Source organism: Nycticebus coucang, chromosome 14 (genome assembly GCF_027406575.1).
Source record: "Nycticebus coucang isolate mNycCou1 chromosome 14, mNycCou1.pri, whole genome shotgun sequence".
Classification (NCBI taxonomy): domain Eukaryota; kingdom Metazoa; phylum Chordata; class Mammalia; order Primates; family Lorisidae; genus Nycticebus; species Nycticebus coucang.
In genome coordinates, this window is record NC_069793.1 from 9,917,570 (window position 1) to 9,933,951 (window position 16,382).

General features: G+C 37.7%; 1 protein-coding gene across 1 annotated transcript in view; it reads left to right on the forward strand.

Moving 5' to 3' along the window:
* The window catches only part of LOC128565620 (steroid transmembrane transporter SLC22A24-like), a 52,536-nt gene that overhangs the window by 16,577 nt on the left and 19,577 nt on the right, over positions 1-16,382 (forward strand). The window contains 4 exon segments of the mRNA XM_053562212.1: positions 745-899; positions 996-1,164; positions 6,679-6,802; positions 11,352-11,467. Coding sequence (XP_053418187.1) covers positions 745-899; positions 996-1,164; positions 6,679-6,802; positions 11,352-11,467 — 564 coding nt within the window.

Genomic DNA, 16,382 nt, shown 5'->3' on the forward strand with positions numbered 1-16,382 from the left:
AGAGCTGTTGCATGGGTCTATCTGCAAGTTTTATTTACTGTCTTTCTACTTGATTATTCAAATAAGTATACTCTTTACCTTGAGAGTACAGAGGCCTAAGTATGGATTTCTTGCTTTCAAATCTCAGTGCTCTAAACACAGGATGCAAAGGCACTATCCTAAATGTGCGTGATTTTATAACAGACTTTTTTTTTTTTTTTTTTGAGATAGAGTCTCACTATGTCACCCTCAGTAGAGTGCTGTGGCGTTACAGCTCACTGCAACCTCAAACTCCTGGGCTTAAGCAGTTCTCATGCCTCAGTCTCCGAAGTAGCTGGGACTACAGGCATCCACCACAATGCGTGGCTTTTTTTTGCTGTTGTCATTGTTGTTTAGCTGGTAAGGGCCGGGTTCGAATCCGCCACCCTTGGCGTATGTGCACAGTAACCACTGTGCTATAGGCACCGAGCCTATAACAGACATTTTTTTACAACTTCCCATATTTCATTTTCTTTTGTACAGTTTCACATGGTACTAAAGTCCTCCCGGAGGTAGTCTGGTGACAGAGCTTTGACAACACTCTTATATTGACAAATAGAGAGGTCACATCTGTGATTTCTGCTGCTGACTAATAAATTTATTACACAAGGTATCAAGTGGTTTGTTCTACTTGTGAAGCATTAATCCTAAGTTTCAATGTGTCCACTGTATAGTTTCCACATATTTTTGTTCGTAAATAATCTTACCTGGTTCAATATTTCTTAGGTTTGGACGGAAGATCATATGCAGATGTTGTCTCCTTCAGCTGGCCATCTCTGACACCTGTGCAGCCTTTGCCCCCAACTTTTTCATTTACTGCTCACTATGCTTCTTGGCAGGGTTCTGTATAATGTCTCTTTTAGGAAACCTCTATGTTTTGGGTAAGTCAATAATTTTTTTTATTGTCTTTATGCCCTTAAATTGACCTTGGAATTCCCCTTTGTCTGAAATTACTATTACTATGTGTTTTCTTCCAGCTGTAGAGTGGACAAATCCCCAGTCACGATCTATGACTTTAATACTGCTATCAAGTGCCTATAGTGTTGGGCAGATGGTCCTGGGAGGACTGGCCTTTGCCATTCGAGACTGGCGTACACTGAAACTGACATTGTCTATACCTGTGTTTGTCTTCTTCTTGTCCTCCAGGTGTGGATAATCTCCATTTTCTTTGCATGTAAATAAAGCTATGGTGGGAACTGAGAGGAGAAACCTGACACTTGAGATTTTTTCACTCTGTGGGCTGGTCCTGACCATGGTCCCTACTAGCTTCCAGTATGGCATGTGAAAAGCAAGAAACAGAATAGAATCACATACTACCTGGGAGGCTGGCATGTTGCATTCACTGTATAGCACACACAATTTTCCTGAACTAATTTTTCATATTATAAAATGATACCCACTTATTCATGAAGAAAGCATATTATTGATTAGATTTTGGAAATATTATGTGTCAGAGACTATTTTGGGATATTTGTCATTGTAAGTGAGCTTGGGTAAAAGGAAAGGGAAGAATGTGGGCCAAGTTGTTAGACTAAAATAGTCTGCACACACTGTTGTCAAGGAGAGGATTAAAGATTGTGGATACATCACCCAAGGATGGATATTAGAGGAGAAAGCATTATGAATCATCAGAGGAGCAACTGGGAATGCCCACTGTTGGGGAGAAAGAGGCAGGATGATCAGCTTGGCTGTATTGGAAGGCATCTTGGGGAAGCATCTACAAATGGTGAAAGGTTAAGGGAAAGACCTGGGGCTCCATACTCCCCTAGCAGACAGTGCAACCCAAGCTTTGGAGGGGCTTCCCCAGCACAGCAGGCCTCAGAACTGATCAGGGAGCTGCTTGGAGACTGTGCAACAACATTGACTAGAGAGTGGACACAGTGGGGTCCTGCCAACTTCTGATCTCAGGTGTTGCTACAATAGATGCCACTCTGAACTCTCAGCCCCAGAATACCCACCCTAAAGAGGGGTCAGCTCCACTGCTGCCCACCAGAACTACTTCCGGACCAATGAAGCAGGGAAGGCAGGTGCTCTCACAGTCACTGTGACTGAGTGGTCTCACAGTCCCCCAACCATCCCACTGGTATCCTACCAAGGATCTGGGCAGAGAAGGCATTCACCAACCTTCTATGTCTGCTGCTATAGACTAACCAAATCCACTGTGCTGTTGTTGCCACCTGAGTAGCACCAGAGCAGCTATCAGAGGCCCACCTGGGTAGGATGAGAGCCCCAGCCACTACAACTCCTCTGTAGGGCACAGCAAACCTCCCAGATTTCACCCAGCCACTACAGCTAAGGAAGCAAATCCGCAACTGGCTATTGTCCTGTGCCAGTGTGCAGGCACTTTACAAGGCCCCATACCTCTCCAGGTGTTTCTCAAGGTCTTGCAAACTGGACAGGCACCCACCAAGGTTGCATGACACACCCCACCGCCAATGTAGTCCTGTGACATACCCAGGCACTAGTGAATGTCTCATGAATCACCTTGACATCAGGTGAAGTACCCAAATGCACCCAAGTACCCCAAAAGGCCTCCCATTTGAATGCACTTAATATCCATCTCTTGTTTGATTTCATTGTCTAGAATTTCTAACAGTATGTTGAAAAGTAGTGGCAATGGTGGACATCCTTGTCTGTTTTCAGTTCTGAGTGGCAGTGCTTTCAGTTTTACTCCATTCAGTATGATATTGGCTGTGGGTTTGTCAAAGATGGCTTCTATCAGTTTAAAAAATATCCCATCTGTGCCTATTTTCTTAAGTGTTCTTATGAGAAAAGGATGCTGAATTTTGTTGAAGGCTTTTTCTGCATCTGTTGAGAGAATCATATGGTTCTTGTTTTTGCTTCTGTTTATGGGGGTTTGTGTTTGTTGAAACAGCCAGCATTCCTAGGATAAAGCCTTACCTGATCATGATGTATAATTTTTAAAATGTGTATCTCTGTTCTATTTGCTAGGATTTTATTGAGTATTTTTGTGTCTATATTCATTATTAATATTGGTCTGTAGGTTTTTTTTTGTTGTTGTTGTTGGATCCTTTCCTGGTTTTGGTATCAGGTGACATTTGCTTCATAGAAGGGTTGCTTCCTTCTCATTGTTTTGGAATAGGTTTTTCAACATAGGTACAAGCTTTTCTTTGAAGGTTTGGTAGAATTCTAGTGTAAAACTCCATCTGGTCCAGGACTTTTTTTGTTGGAAGATTTTTTATTCTTGTTGCAATTTTGGTACTTGATATTGGTCTGTTCAAGAGTTGTAATTTTTTTCTGGTCAAGTCAAGGGAGATGGTGTGATTCCAGGTATTGATCCATTTCCTCCATGATTTCAAATTTCTGGGCAAAGAGTATTTTGTAGTAATCAGTGATGATCTTTTGTATCTCTGGTATATGTTTTTATTTCCGATTGAGATTATTAGAGATCTTACTTTTCTGTTGCTAGTTAATCTGGCCAAAGGTTTATTGATTTTATTTACCTTTTCAAGTAACCAACTTGTTTTTGTTCATCTTATGAATATTTTTTTTGTTCTCAGTTTAGTTTAATTCTGATCTAATTTTGGTTATTTCTTTTTTTCTGCTAGGTTTGGGTTTGCTCTTCCATGTAAAATTCCTTGTGATGATTCATTAGGCTGTGGATTTTTGTTCTTCCTGTTTTTTTGATGTGATCATTTAAATTGATCAATTTTCCTTAGTATTGCTATTGCAGTATCCCACAAGTTTTATAGCTTGTTCCTTTAACGTCATTTTCTTTGAGGAATCTACTGATTTCCTTCTTTATCTCCTTCTCGACTTAGGTGTTATTCAGCATAAGGTTGTTTAGTTTCCATATTTTGTGTGGGGATGAAGGTTTTTGTTGGAATTGAATTCTTTTTGTATTCCATCATGGTTCAAAAATATATGAGGTATAACTTCTATTATTTTAAATTTGTTGAGAGTTGAATTGATCCTAGGACATGATCAATTTTGGAGAATGACACATGAGCTGATGAGAAGAATATATATGCTCAATATTTTGGGGATGGAATGTTCTGTATATGTCTGTTAAACTCATTTATTCTAGACTTGTGTTTAAGTTTGTCATTGGTTTACTTAGTTTTTGCTTGGAGGATATGTCTAGTTCTTTAAGTGGGATGTTGAAATCCCTGGCCATTATGGTTTTGCAGTATATCATATTGTTCAAACTGGTTGGGGATTCTTTTACATATCTGGGAACATTTAAGTTGGGTACATAGATATTTAGGATCGAAATGTCTTCCTATTGTATTGTTCCCTTGACTAGTATATAGTGTCCATCTTTGCCTTTGTTTACTTTTGCTGCTTTAAAGTTCAATGTATCTGCAAATAGGATTGCAATTTTTGCCTTCTTATAGTTTCCATTTGCCTGAATTATTGTTTTCCAACCCTTCACCCTCAGTCTTGTTTTGTCCTTGGAAGTCAGATGTGCTTCCTGAAGACAAACGTACTTGGCTTTTGTCTTTTTATTCAGCCAGTCATCCTGTGGCTCTTCAGTGAGGAATTCAAGCCATTCTCATTTAATGAGAAAACTGATTAGTATGGTGAAGTTCAGCTGATCTTGTTTTGTGGAGATCTGTTGCTTAGTTTTATCACTTGGACCGTTATGGAAGCTAGGCTTTGACCTTTAGTTTCCAAGGGTCTTTACTTTGCTGGTGGTCTGTTGTGATGGTCTTTGTATAGTACAGGTCTTAGTACTTTTTTCAGAGCTGGTCTTGTGGCAAATTTCCACAATGTTTGCTTGTCCCTAAGAGATTTTATTTCTCTACAAAATATGAAACTTAGTTTAGCAGGATACAGAATCCTGGACTGAAAGTTGCTTTGTTTAAAATTAAAGACCAGTGCCTACTCCCTTCTGGCTTCCTTTCCTCTGCCATTGTTTTTTTTAAAGATTGTTTTGGCTATTTGTGGTCTCTTGAGATTCCATATGAATTTAGGGTGAGTGTTTCAGAAAAAAGTCAGACTTTCCAAAGAGCTTGGATGTGTAGATTGCTTTGAATACTATTGACATCTTAATATTAAAATGTCAATATTAAGTCTTTCAATCCAGAAATGTAAAATATACTTCTATTTGTTTTTTTAATTCTTTGATTTCTTTCAGTGGTGCTTTGTAACTTTAATCCTGCCAGTTTACAAACTCCTTGGTTAAGTTAATTTATAAGTATTTTATTCTCATTTATACTATTATAAATAAACTTATTTCTGTAATTTTCTTTTCAGATTGGTTAATGTTAGTAAATAGAGATGCAACTATTTTTGCACAATGGGTTTATATTCTGCTACTTTGACAAATTCATTTGTTAGTGGTGGAATCTTTGGAATTCCTTCCATATGAATTCATAATATCTGCAAATAGAAATAATTTTACTGCTTTTTTTCCAAGGTAGATATCTTTTATTTTCCTGGACTAATCACTCTGGTAAGAATTTCCCATATGATGTCGAGTAGAAGAAATGAAAGGACTTATTCCTGATCCCAGAGTGAAAGCTACCCTGTTTTCTCGAAAATAAGACATCCTCCGAAAATAAGACCTACTTACAGGAAAGATAAGACGTCCCCTGAAAATAAGACCTAGCGCATCTTTGGGAGCACACCTTAAAATAAGACACTGTCTTATTTTCAGGGAAACAGGGTATCAGTATTTCATCACTGAGTATTGGGTTTACTGTGGATTTTCAAATATGATATTTATTATTTTGAGGTAGTTTTCTTGTATTTCTAGTTTTTGAGTGTTTTTTTAATTATAAAAAGATGTTAAATTTGCTTTTTCTGATCATCTTCTTGATCATCTTCTTAATCATATAAGGTTTTTTATTTATAATGTGAATGTGGTATATTGTAGTGATGAATTTTTGTGTCTTAAAACATTATTACAATCAACAGTGAATTCCACCAGAGTATGGTATATGATCCCCTCAATATGCCACAGCATTGGTTTGTTACTGTTTCCTTGTGGATTTTTCCATCAAAGTTTATAAGGAATATGGTTTTATAATTTTCTTATTGTCTTTTTATCTGGCTTTTTTTCAGGGTCATTCTGACCTCATAAAATGCCAGAGAAGGTCACACTGTAAATAATACCATTTTTAATGAAGTATTTAGTGTGGAAAAAAATCCATAAAAAACAGAAAGTAGATAAATGGTTACTATGAACTGGGAGAAGGAAGCAATGGAGGGTGGAGGCTATGGAATTTTTTTATGGTGATGAAAATATTCTGGGATTACGTAGTGGTGATGTCTGAAAAACTTTGTGATCATGTTAAAAATCACTAAATTGTACCCATTAAAGAATGGGTTAATTTTATGGTATATAAATTATATATACTAATTGTATATATACACTAATTGTACCCATTAAAGAAAGGTTAATTTTATGGTATATAAATTATATATGAATATTTAAAAGTTGGAATGTAGGTGAATGACTTATATGATATGTTTATTATTCACATTTTATTATAAATACTTTATAAACAGTTATTGAAGGCCACATACACACTTCCCCTTAGGAGTCCAGTGCGGGAAGATGACTTGGTCAGAAATGACTCTACTGCAATTTATAAAGTCTGCATTAAATGATTGGGGAAAGGAAACTCAGGTTATAGGTCATCTGACAAATAAACAATTATTTATTGTACTTACATTGTCTTCTTTTATCAGGTGGATGGTGGAGTCTGCCCGGTGGCTGATTATCAACCATCAACTAGATGAGGGCTTAAAGGAACTTAGAAGAGTTGCACACATAAATGGAAAAATGGTTTCTGGAGAGATCTTGACCACTGAGGTGATCTGGAAAGGGGAGCTGGTCATGAGCACAAAATAAAGCACACTAGTCTAGGTTCCTGGGGTGACTGCACTTCCAGAATTAGAATTCTTTGAGTGGGGCCTTCTATTTCTGTTCTGGTTCATCACTGGGGTTGGGAAGTTGTTGAAAAAAATAATAATTCCTTTTGTGTTTTGCAAGGATTTGGGCATAGATATTATAGATATACACATAATTCACTTCTGTGCACTTCTGAACATATTCATTGGTGAAAATGCACATAATTGTTGGAATAAATTGGTCATCAGGTTTTCATGCTCTTTTCATGCTCTTATCCTAGCATGCAGGGGAAAGAAATCAATAAATAATTCATTTCTCAGTATTTCATTAACTATGGTTCCTTCTCAGAGAAATAAGAAAGGCAGTAATGAAAATGAAACTTATCCATGCACAAGATAGATTTAAAAGTTTGATCTTAATTATATGCAAAGATTCAACAATTCACTAAATATGTATTGAGAATAAAATGTCAGTGACAATCTCTTCTACACAATGTGGATATGATGTAGCAGTAAATTGGATAAATGTCCTTTTCTGGGCAATTATATTGTCCTCATTAGAGGGTACTAATATTGTGGGTAGGAAAACTTCTCGGATTTTCTTTTTTGAAGTTTCTCTCCACATGACTGGAAGTCAGATACTGACATGGTTCATTTAAGTTCTCTCCCTCCATTGTTTAAAAATACTTATACACCTACTGTGTGCCAGTCTAGGGATAGATATTATTAAGAGAATAAGTCCGATACTCTGCCCTCAAGGAACATACATTGTACTATAGAGTATAAAAATTAAAAGACCATTATAATACAGATTAGGTGCTATGACAGGGTTATATGCAGAATATTTTTGAGAGAACACAGGGAAGTATCCATTCTAGCTTTAATGAGCCAGAAAAGGATTAGGGTGTAGCTGGTAAAAAAGAGAGGAGAGCCTTTTCAGGTTTCACATGAACTGGTTACGGAAGGCATTACTGATAGACGGCCTGTGTCAGTCCTGAGAAGGAGCAAATGCCCTATAGAAGAAAATTTTAATAAAGGATAACACAAGCCTTACCCTGTGGCCCCAGAGATTCCACCCCTCTGACTTGCTGAATAAATGACACATGCCCAGTGTGCATAAAAGTATTATTTTATTAGAGAATATGCTCAACATCTACAATCTTACATTAAAATAAGGTTTGAGTGTGGATGAGACTACTTGTGTGTAGTTCTCTAAATACAGCACCTGTTATTTTTGTAGATGTGTGAAACTGAAGAGTCAAGATACCTGTTCCCAATACATACAACATGCAATGGAGATATAGAAATGGAATAATTATTTAGTCATTCACATTCAAAAGTGGGGAGATGTGAGGCACGAGGAGTTCAGAGCAATTAAAAAATCCAGCCAGGCAAGTGTTAGGAGTTCCTTAACTAGATATCAGGGCATGGAAAAGGAAAGCAAGCCTGGTTCCAGTTTTAGCATCCTGCCTCCTGGATCCAACCTCTGAGTTATCTTTACTCTCTCATCAAAGATAGAACATGTTTGCAGTTGAGTAAGATTCTCAGCCATATTTTACCAGTAGCATTTTGGGGACTGCATAGTTTTTCTCAATTCACTGTTTTTTTCTGATAAAGATTTCTTTAAAACATTGTAGATTTCTGTGAATGTCACTGTGGTTTATTTTATTAGACAAAATCCACAATTCACAACAAAAAACATCCTTGACATTAGCTTTTCTCTGTCTTGGGCTCCTGCTGAGATGATGGAGAGACACTGTACCTAAGCATCCTAGAGGCCCTGTAGTTTGATTGAGAGGCACATCCTTAATCTCTTTAAAGGGTTTTTTTTTTTTTTTTAGACAGAGTCTCACTATTTTGCCCTGGGTAGAGTGGTGTGGTATCACAGCCCACAGCAACTGCAAACTTGTGGGCTTAAATGATTCTCTTGCCTCAGCCTTCCAAGTAGCTGGGACAATGCCTACCACAATGTCCGGCTATTTTTTTGTTGTTGTAATTGTTATTGTTGATTAGCAGGCCCGGGCGGGGTTCGAACTTGCCAGTCCCATGTCTGTGGCTGGTGCCCTAACCGCTGAGCTATGGGCGCTGAGCCAAAGGGCCTTTTTTTGAAAAACACACTTAGGCCTTGATCTTCCTGAGATCTTAAGAAGCTTTGTGTAGTCACATGCCATACTTTATTTTTACTAAGCTTTATCTCTATACCATGTTTTCCAAACCTTGCTCCAAAGCCATTTCTTAATGTCAGCACCATTTGCAGTTTGGATATACTAAGAATTGCTTTCTTTTTTGATTAAAAAGTTTCCTCTTTAACTTTTTCCTCTTGCTTTTCAATGAAGAAATCAGGCGGCGCCCATAGTTCAGTGGGTAGGGTGTTGGCCACATACACCAAGGCTGGTGGATTTGAACCCGGCCTGGGCCTGCTAAAACTACAATGACAACTGCAACAATAAAGAAATAACTGGGTGTTTAGATAGGCACCTGTAGTCCCAGCTACTTGGGAGGCTGAGGCAAGAGAATCGCTTAAGCCCAAGAGTTGGAGGTTGCTGTGAGCTGTGACACCACAGCACTCTACCCAGGGCAACAGCTTGAGACTCTGTCTCAAAAAAAAAAAAAAAAAGAAAAGAAAAATAACAGGAGGCATTGTCAATACTATGATTGGAAATCAGCTTAGCTTGATAATCAAGTTTATTAAGTACATGTCCTATTTTCCACATTAATGCGCATGATCATATCATTAAGTTTCTACCACTACATAACAAGGACTCCTCATTTTCCAGTTTTCAATAACATGTTTCTGACTCCTTATTGGACCCTCAAATGCAGCCTGCTCAAAGTTTAGATTTTTACTACAATTGTTCAGGCCTGTGTGGGCTTTCTCTATCATAGTTTCCCAAAATCCTCTTAGGCTCCACCTAACCCCAATTGAAATCTCCTACCAAATTTTTAGCCATTTGTTACAGTAGCTCTGTATGGCAAGTACTAACATTAGAATGAGTTATCCATTGCTGTAGAACAAATTACCCCCAAACAGCGTGGCATACAGCAGGAATTTGTGCCAGGTTTCATGGGTTCCCTGCTTGAAAGTCTATCTACTTTTGCAGTCAAGGTATTTATTGCTGCTTTGATATCAGCTGAAGTTTCCACTAGAGAAAGATACACATTCAAGCTTACTCACTTGTTAGAAAGATAAAGTTCCCCTCAGATATTTGGACTAAGGACCTCATTTGCTGTCACATGGATCTCTCCAACATGAAAGAGGTTCTCTTTAAAGTGTACATCTAGAGCCAGCATCCAGCAAGTTGGAAGTTAGTATCTTTATAATTTACCCATGGAAGGAGTAGTTCATCGCTTTTGTGGTATTCTATTTATTGGCAGCAAGTCACTATATCTAACCTATACTCAGGAAGAAGAGATTATACACAAGGAACACTAACTTTTAACAGGGAGAAGTGATCTATTCATTCAGCCCAAGTAGTACAGGGAATGTGGAGATTCAAAATGATAAAATGCAGATATGCCCATCCCATAAGTTCTATTTCCTCTCAGTCAGGGCCATGAACTTAGCAAAGGAGACGAGCCAAGGTTCAGACTTTTGAGGTACTCTTAAAATTAAGTCCTGGTGTTTATCTTCATTTTTCTACCCTCTACATGTGGGAGATGAAGATACCTTTATCGGCAGCTCCTTAAGTGCACCCCCTGGATTTCACAATTCACTTTGTATTCATAGTCAACCACCACCAGTCTTCCATTATCTTTCTTTAATACATTGAAGGCCCCTTACAATACCCATCCAATTCCAAAGCCTTTTTAATTATTATTTTTCTTGAAGCCTTCACAATCTTGAGATCTTATACATCCATATATATAACACCATCAGTGAAATTTTTAATACTTATATACAACTACATGCTCTAACGCATGCCAGTTATGAGGTATTCATTGGATGATTGAGTTCCAAATCTCATTGTGACATCAAAATCTTTTCCTGCAACAATGGCTGAAACCCCAGTTCCTTGGGAACTGGGAAATCATAGATTTGCATGTAAGAGCTTCATTGGGGAGTGTTGCAGTGGTTCTCAACCTGTGGGTCATGACCCCTTTGTAAAAATGAAAATATATCATGGCATTAGGAAGGTTGAGAATGAGAACCACTGGTTTACAGGAACATCATCTCTTAGGAGTAAGAGTATAGGACAAGAGTATAGACAAAAAAAAAAATTAATAAAAGTCAAAACGCCATGCATTTGCAACAGAGGTCCCAGAGGATCTTGCGGGAAACTCTGAACCTGGGGTTGCCCCACAGAATTTCTCTGGCTTGCAGCAAGGAAGCCTGGTTTTCAAATTCCTGAAATTGCCAGATATTAAATAAGGACAAGGATGTCATATTCCCAGCTAGACAGAAATTTCCTTGAAGATAGTGGATAGTATGTCTAGCTCATCCTCTTGTAGTTAGCACTAAGCCTGGAAATTTGTTGACTTTTCATAAATGCTTGTTATTTTTGTTGTTGAAGTTTCTGAGCTCCACCATGCAGGAGGAGTTGGATAGAGCCCAGATCAAAGCATCCGTTTCTTTCTTGTTCCATGCACCTAAACTGCGAATGAGAGTCCTCTACCTATCTTTTGTGAGGTAAGTTCTATTTGCTGATGATTAATTTAAAAATATTCGTTATTTAAATCCATTCCTTCTTTAAAAAAATTTACAGCCCATTGTGGAGGGATGATTAACACATAAGAGAACAACAAATGATATCAAAGTGTTTCTTTAAGTGCCACATTTTAGGATACCCTAATAATATCTGAAGACTCAGTGGGACTTAATTACAAATGCACTTGTGTTTATTTGGATCAATTACAAACCTACAAAATGATGTACCCATTACCCAGACAAGTGCCTTTTAGCATTCCTGAATTATCTCTCGTGTCTCTCCCAAGTTTATTCTTGTCCAAAAGTACCAACTATTTTTACCCTCATTCCTACAGATTACATTTGCCTGTTCTTAAATTTTGTATAAATTGAATCATACTATTTTTTTTTTGCAATTTTTTTTTTTTTTATTGTTGGGGATTCATTGAGGGTACAATAAGCCAGTTACACTGATTGCAGTTGTTAGGTAAAGTCCCTCTTGCAATCATGTCTTGCCCCCATAAAGTGTGACACACACTAAGGCCCCACCCCCCTCCCTCCATCCCTCTTTCTGCTTCCCCCCCCATAACCTTAATTGTCATTAATTGTCCTCATATCAAGATTGAGTACATAGGATTCATGCTTCTCCATTCTTGTGATGCTTTACTAAGAATAATGTCTTCCACTTCCATCCAGGTTAATACGAAGGATGTAAAGTCTCCATTTTTTTTAAATGGCTGAATAGTATTCCATGGTATACATATACCACAGCTTGTTAATCCATTCCTGGGTTGGTGGGCATTTAGGCTGTTTCCACATTTTGGTGATTGTAAATTGAGCTGCAATAAACAGTCTAGTACAAGTGTCCTTATGATAAAAGGATTTTTTTCCTTCTGGGTAGATGCCCAGTAATGGGATTGCAGGATCGAATGGGAGGTCTAGGTTGAGTGCTTTGAGGTTTCTCCATACTTCCTTCCAGAAAGGTTGTACTAGTTTGCAGTCCCACCAGCAGTGTAGAAGTGTTCCCTTCTCTCCACATCCACGCCAGCATCTGCAGTTTTGAGATTTTGTGATGTGGGCCCTTCTCACTGGGGTTAGATGATATCTCAGGGATGTTTTGATTTGCATTTCTCTAATATATAGAGATGATGAACATTTTTTCATGTGTTTGTTAGCCATTCGTCTGTCGTCCTTAGAGAAAGTTCTATTCATGTCTCTTGCCCATTGATATAAGGGATTGTTGGCTTTTTTCATGTGGATTAATTTGAGTTCTCTATAGACCCTGGTTATCAAGCTTTTGTCTGATTGAAAATATGCAAATATCCTTTCCCATTGTGTGGGTTGTCTCTTTGCTTTGGTTATTGTCTCCTTAGCTGTACAGAAGCTTTTCAGTTTAATGAAGTCCCATTTGTTTATTTTTGTTGTTGTTGCAATTGCCATGGCAGTCTTCTTCATGAAGTCTTCCCCCAGGCCAATATCTTCCAGTGTTTTTCCTATGCTTTCTTTGAGGATTTTTATTGTTTCATGCCTTAAATTTAAGTCCTTTATCCATCTTGAATCAATTTTTGTGAGTGGGGAAAGGTGTGGGTCCAGTTTCAGTCTTTTACATGTAGACATCCAATTCTCCCAACACCATTTATTGAATAGGGAGTCTTTCCCCCAGGATAAGTTCTTGTTTGGTTTATCGAAGATTAGGTGGTTGTAAGCTGTTAGGTTCATTTCTTGGTGTTCAATTCGATTCCAAGTGTCTATGTCTCTGTTTTTGTGCCAGTACCATGCTGTCTTGACCACTATGGCTTTGTAGTACAGACTAAAATCTGGTATGCTGATGCCCCCAGCTTTATTTTTGTTACAGAGAACTGCCTTAGCTATACGGGGTTTTTTCCGGTTCCATACAAAACGCAGAATCATTTTTTCCAAATCTTGAAAGTACGATGTAGGTACTTTGATAGGAATGGCATTGAATAGGTAAATTGCTTTGGGAAGTATAGACATTTTAACAATGTTGATTCTTCCCATCCATGAGCATGGTATGTTCTTCCATTTGTTAATATCCTCTGCTATTTCCTTTCTGAGGATTTCATAGTTTTCTTTATAGAGGTCCTTCACCTCCTTCGTTAGGTATATTCCTAGGTATTTCATTTTCTTTGAAACTATGGTGAAGGGAGTTGTGTCCTTAATTAGCTTCTCATCTTGACTGTTATTGGTGTATACAAAGGCTACTGACTTGTGGACATTGATTTTATATCCTGAAACATTACTGTATTTTTTGATGACTTCTAGGAGTCTTGTGGTTGAGTCTTTGGGGTTCTCTAAGTATAAGATCATGTCGTCAGCAAAGAGGGAGAGTTTGACCTCCTCTGCTCCCATTTGGATTCCCTTTATTTCCTTGTCTTGCCTAATTGTATTGGCTAGAACTTCCAGCACTATGTTGAATAGTAAAGGTGACAGAGGACAACCTTGTCTGGTTCCAGTTCTAAGAGGAAAAGCTTTCAGTTTTATTCCATTCAGTAAAATATTGGCTGTGGGTTTGTCATAGATAATTTCAATCAGTTTTAGAAATGTGCCACCTATGCCTATACTCTTCAGTGTTCTAATTAGAAAAGGATGCTGGATTTTATCAAATGCTTTTTCTGCATCTATTGAGAGGATCATGTGATCTTTATTTTTGCCTCTGTTAATATGGTGGATAACGTTTATGGACTTGCATATGTTAAATCAGGCTTGCATCCCTGGGATGAAGCCTACTTGATCATGATGAATGACTTTTTTTGATGATAAGCTGTAATCTATTGGCTAGGATTTTGTTGAGAATTTTTCCATCTATATTCATGAGTGAGATTGGTCTGAAATTCTCCTTTTTGTTTGGGTCTTTTCCTGGTTTTGGTATCAGGGTGATGTTTGCTTCCTAGAATGTGTTGGGGAAGATTCCTTCTTCCTCAGTTTTTTGGAATAATTTCTGCAGTACAGGAATAAGCTCTTCCTTGAATGTTTGATAGAATTCTGGAGTGAAGCCATCTGGACCAGGGCATTTTTTAGTTGGAAGCTTTTTTATTGTTTCTTTGATCTCAGTACTTGAAATTGGTCTATTCAGGAGGTCTATTTCTTCCTGGCTAAGTCTAGGGAGAGGGTGTGATTCCAAATATTGATCCATTTCCTTCACATTGTCAAATTTCTGGGCATAGAGTTTCTGGTAGTATTCAGAGATGATCTCTTGTATCTCTGTGGGATCAGTTGTTATTTCCCCTTTATCGTTTCTGATTGAGGTTACTAGAGATTTTACTTTTCTATTTCTAGTTAGTCTGGCCAATGGTTTATCTATTTTATTTATTTTTTCAAAAAACCAACTCCTTGTTTCATTAATTTTCTGAATGATTCTTTTGTTTTCAATTTCATTGATCTCTGATTTGATTTTGGATATTTCTTTTCTTCTACTGAGTTTAGGCTTAGATTGTTCTTCTTTTTCCAATTCCATAAGATCTCTTGTGAGATTGTTGATGTGCTCTCTTTCTGTTTTTCGAATGTAGGCATCTAAAGCGATGAATTTTCCTCTCAAAACTGCTTTTGCAGTATCCCACAGGTTTTGGTAGCTTGTGTCTTCATTGTTGTTATGCTCAAGGAAGTTAATGATTTCCTGTTTTATTTCTTCCTGCACCCATCTGTTATTCAACAGAAGATTGTTTAATTTCCATGCTTTTGGGTGGGGTCGAGCATTTTTGTTAGAGTTGAGTTCCACCTTTAGTGCCTTATGGTCTGAAAAGATACAAGGTAAAATTTCAATTCTTTTGATTCTGTTGATATTTGTTTTGTGTCCCAGGATATGATCAATTTTGGAGAACGTTCCATGGGGTGATGAGAAGAATGTATATTCTTTATCTTTGGGGTGGAGTGTTGTATATGCATCTATCAAGCATAGTTGTTCTAGGGTCTCATTTAAATCTCTTATATCTTTGTTTAATTTCTGTTTAGAGGATCTGTCCAGCTCTGTAAGAGGTGTGTTAAAGTCCCTTGTTATGATGGTATTATCAGATATCATATTGCTCAGACTGAGTAAGGTCTGCTTCAAGAATCTGGGAACATTTAAATTGGGTGCATAAATATTTAGAATTGAAATGTCTTCTTGTAGTTTTCTCTTGACCAATATAAAGTGACCATCTTTGTCTTTTTTGACTTTAGTTGCTTTAAATCCACATGTATCTGAAAATAAGATTGCAACTCCTCTTTTCTTCTGAATTCCATTTGCCTGAAAAATTGTCTTCCAACCCTTGACTCGGAGCTTTAATTTGTCTTTTGAAGCCAGGTGTGTTTCTTGCAGACAGCAAATGGATGGCTTGTGTTTTTTAATCCAGTCAACCAATCTATGTCTCTTCAGTGGGGAATTCAAGCCATTAACATTTATTGAGATAATTGATAAGTGTGGTAGTATTCTATTTGTCTTATTTTGTGAGAGCCCATTGCTTAGTTTTATCTTTTGCATCAGTGTGGAGGTTTGGTTCTGTCCTTTAATTTTTGAGTTCTTACTTTGCTGCTGATCCATTGTGGTGGTCAGTGTGCAGAACAGGTTGAAGTATTTCCTGTAGAGCTGGTCTTGTTGTGGCGAATTTCCTCAATGTTTGTATATCCGTAAATGATTTGATTTCTCCATCAATTTTGAAGCTTAGCTTAGCAGGGTACAGAATTCTGGGCTGGAAATTGTTCTGTTTAAGTAGATTAAAGATAGATGACCATTGTCTTCTTGCTTGGAAAGTTTCATTAGAGAAGTCTGCAGTCACTCTGATGGATTTGCCCCTGTAGGTCAACTGGCGCTTACTCCTGGCAGCTTGCAGAATCTTTTCTTTTGTCTTGATTTGGACAGGTTCATCACAATGTGTCTTGGAGAAGCTTGGTTAGAGTTGAGGCAACCTGGGGTCCGATAGCC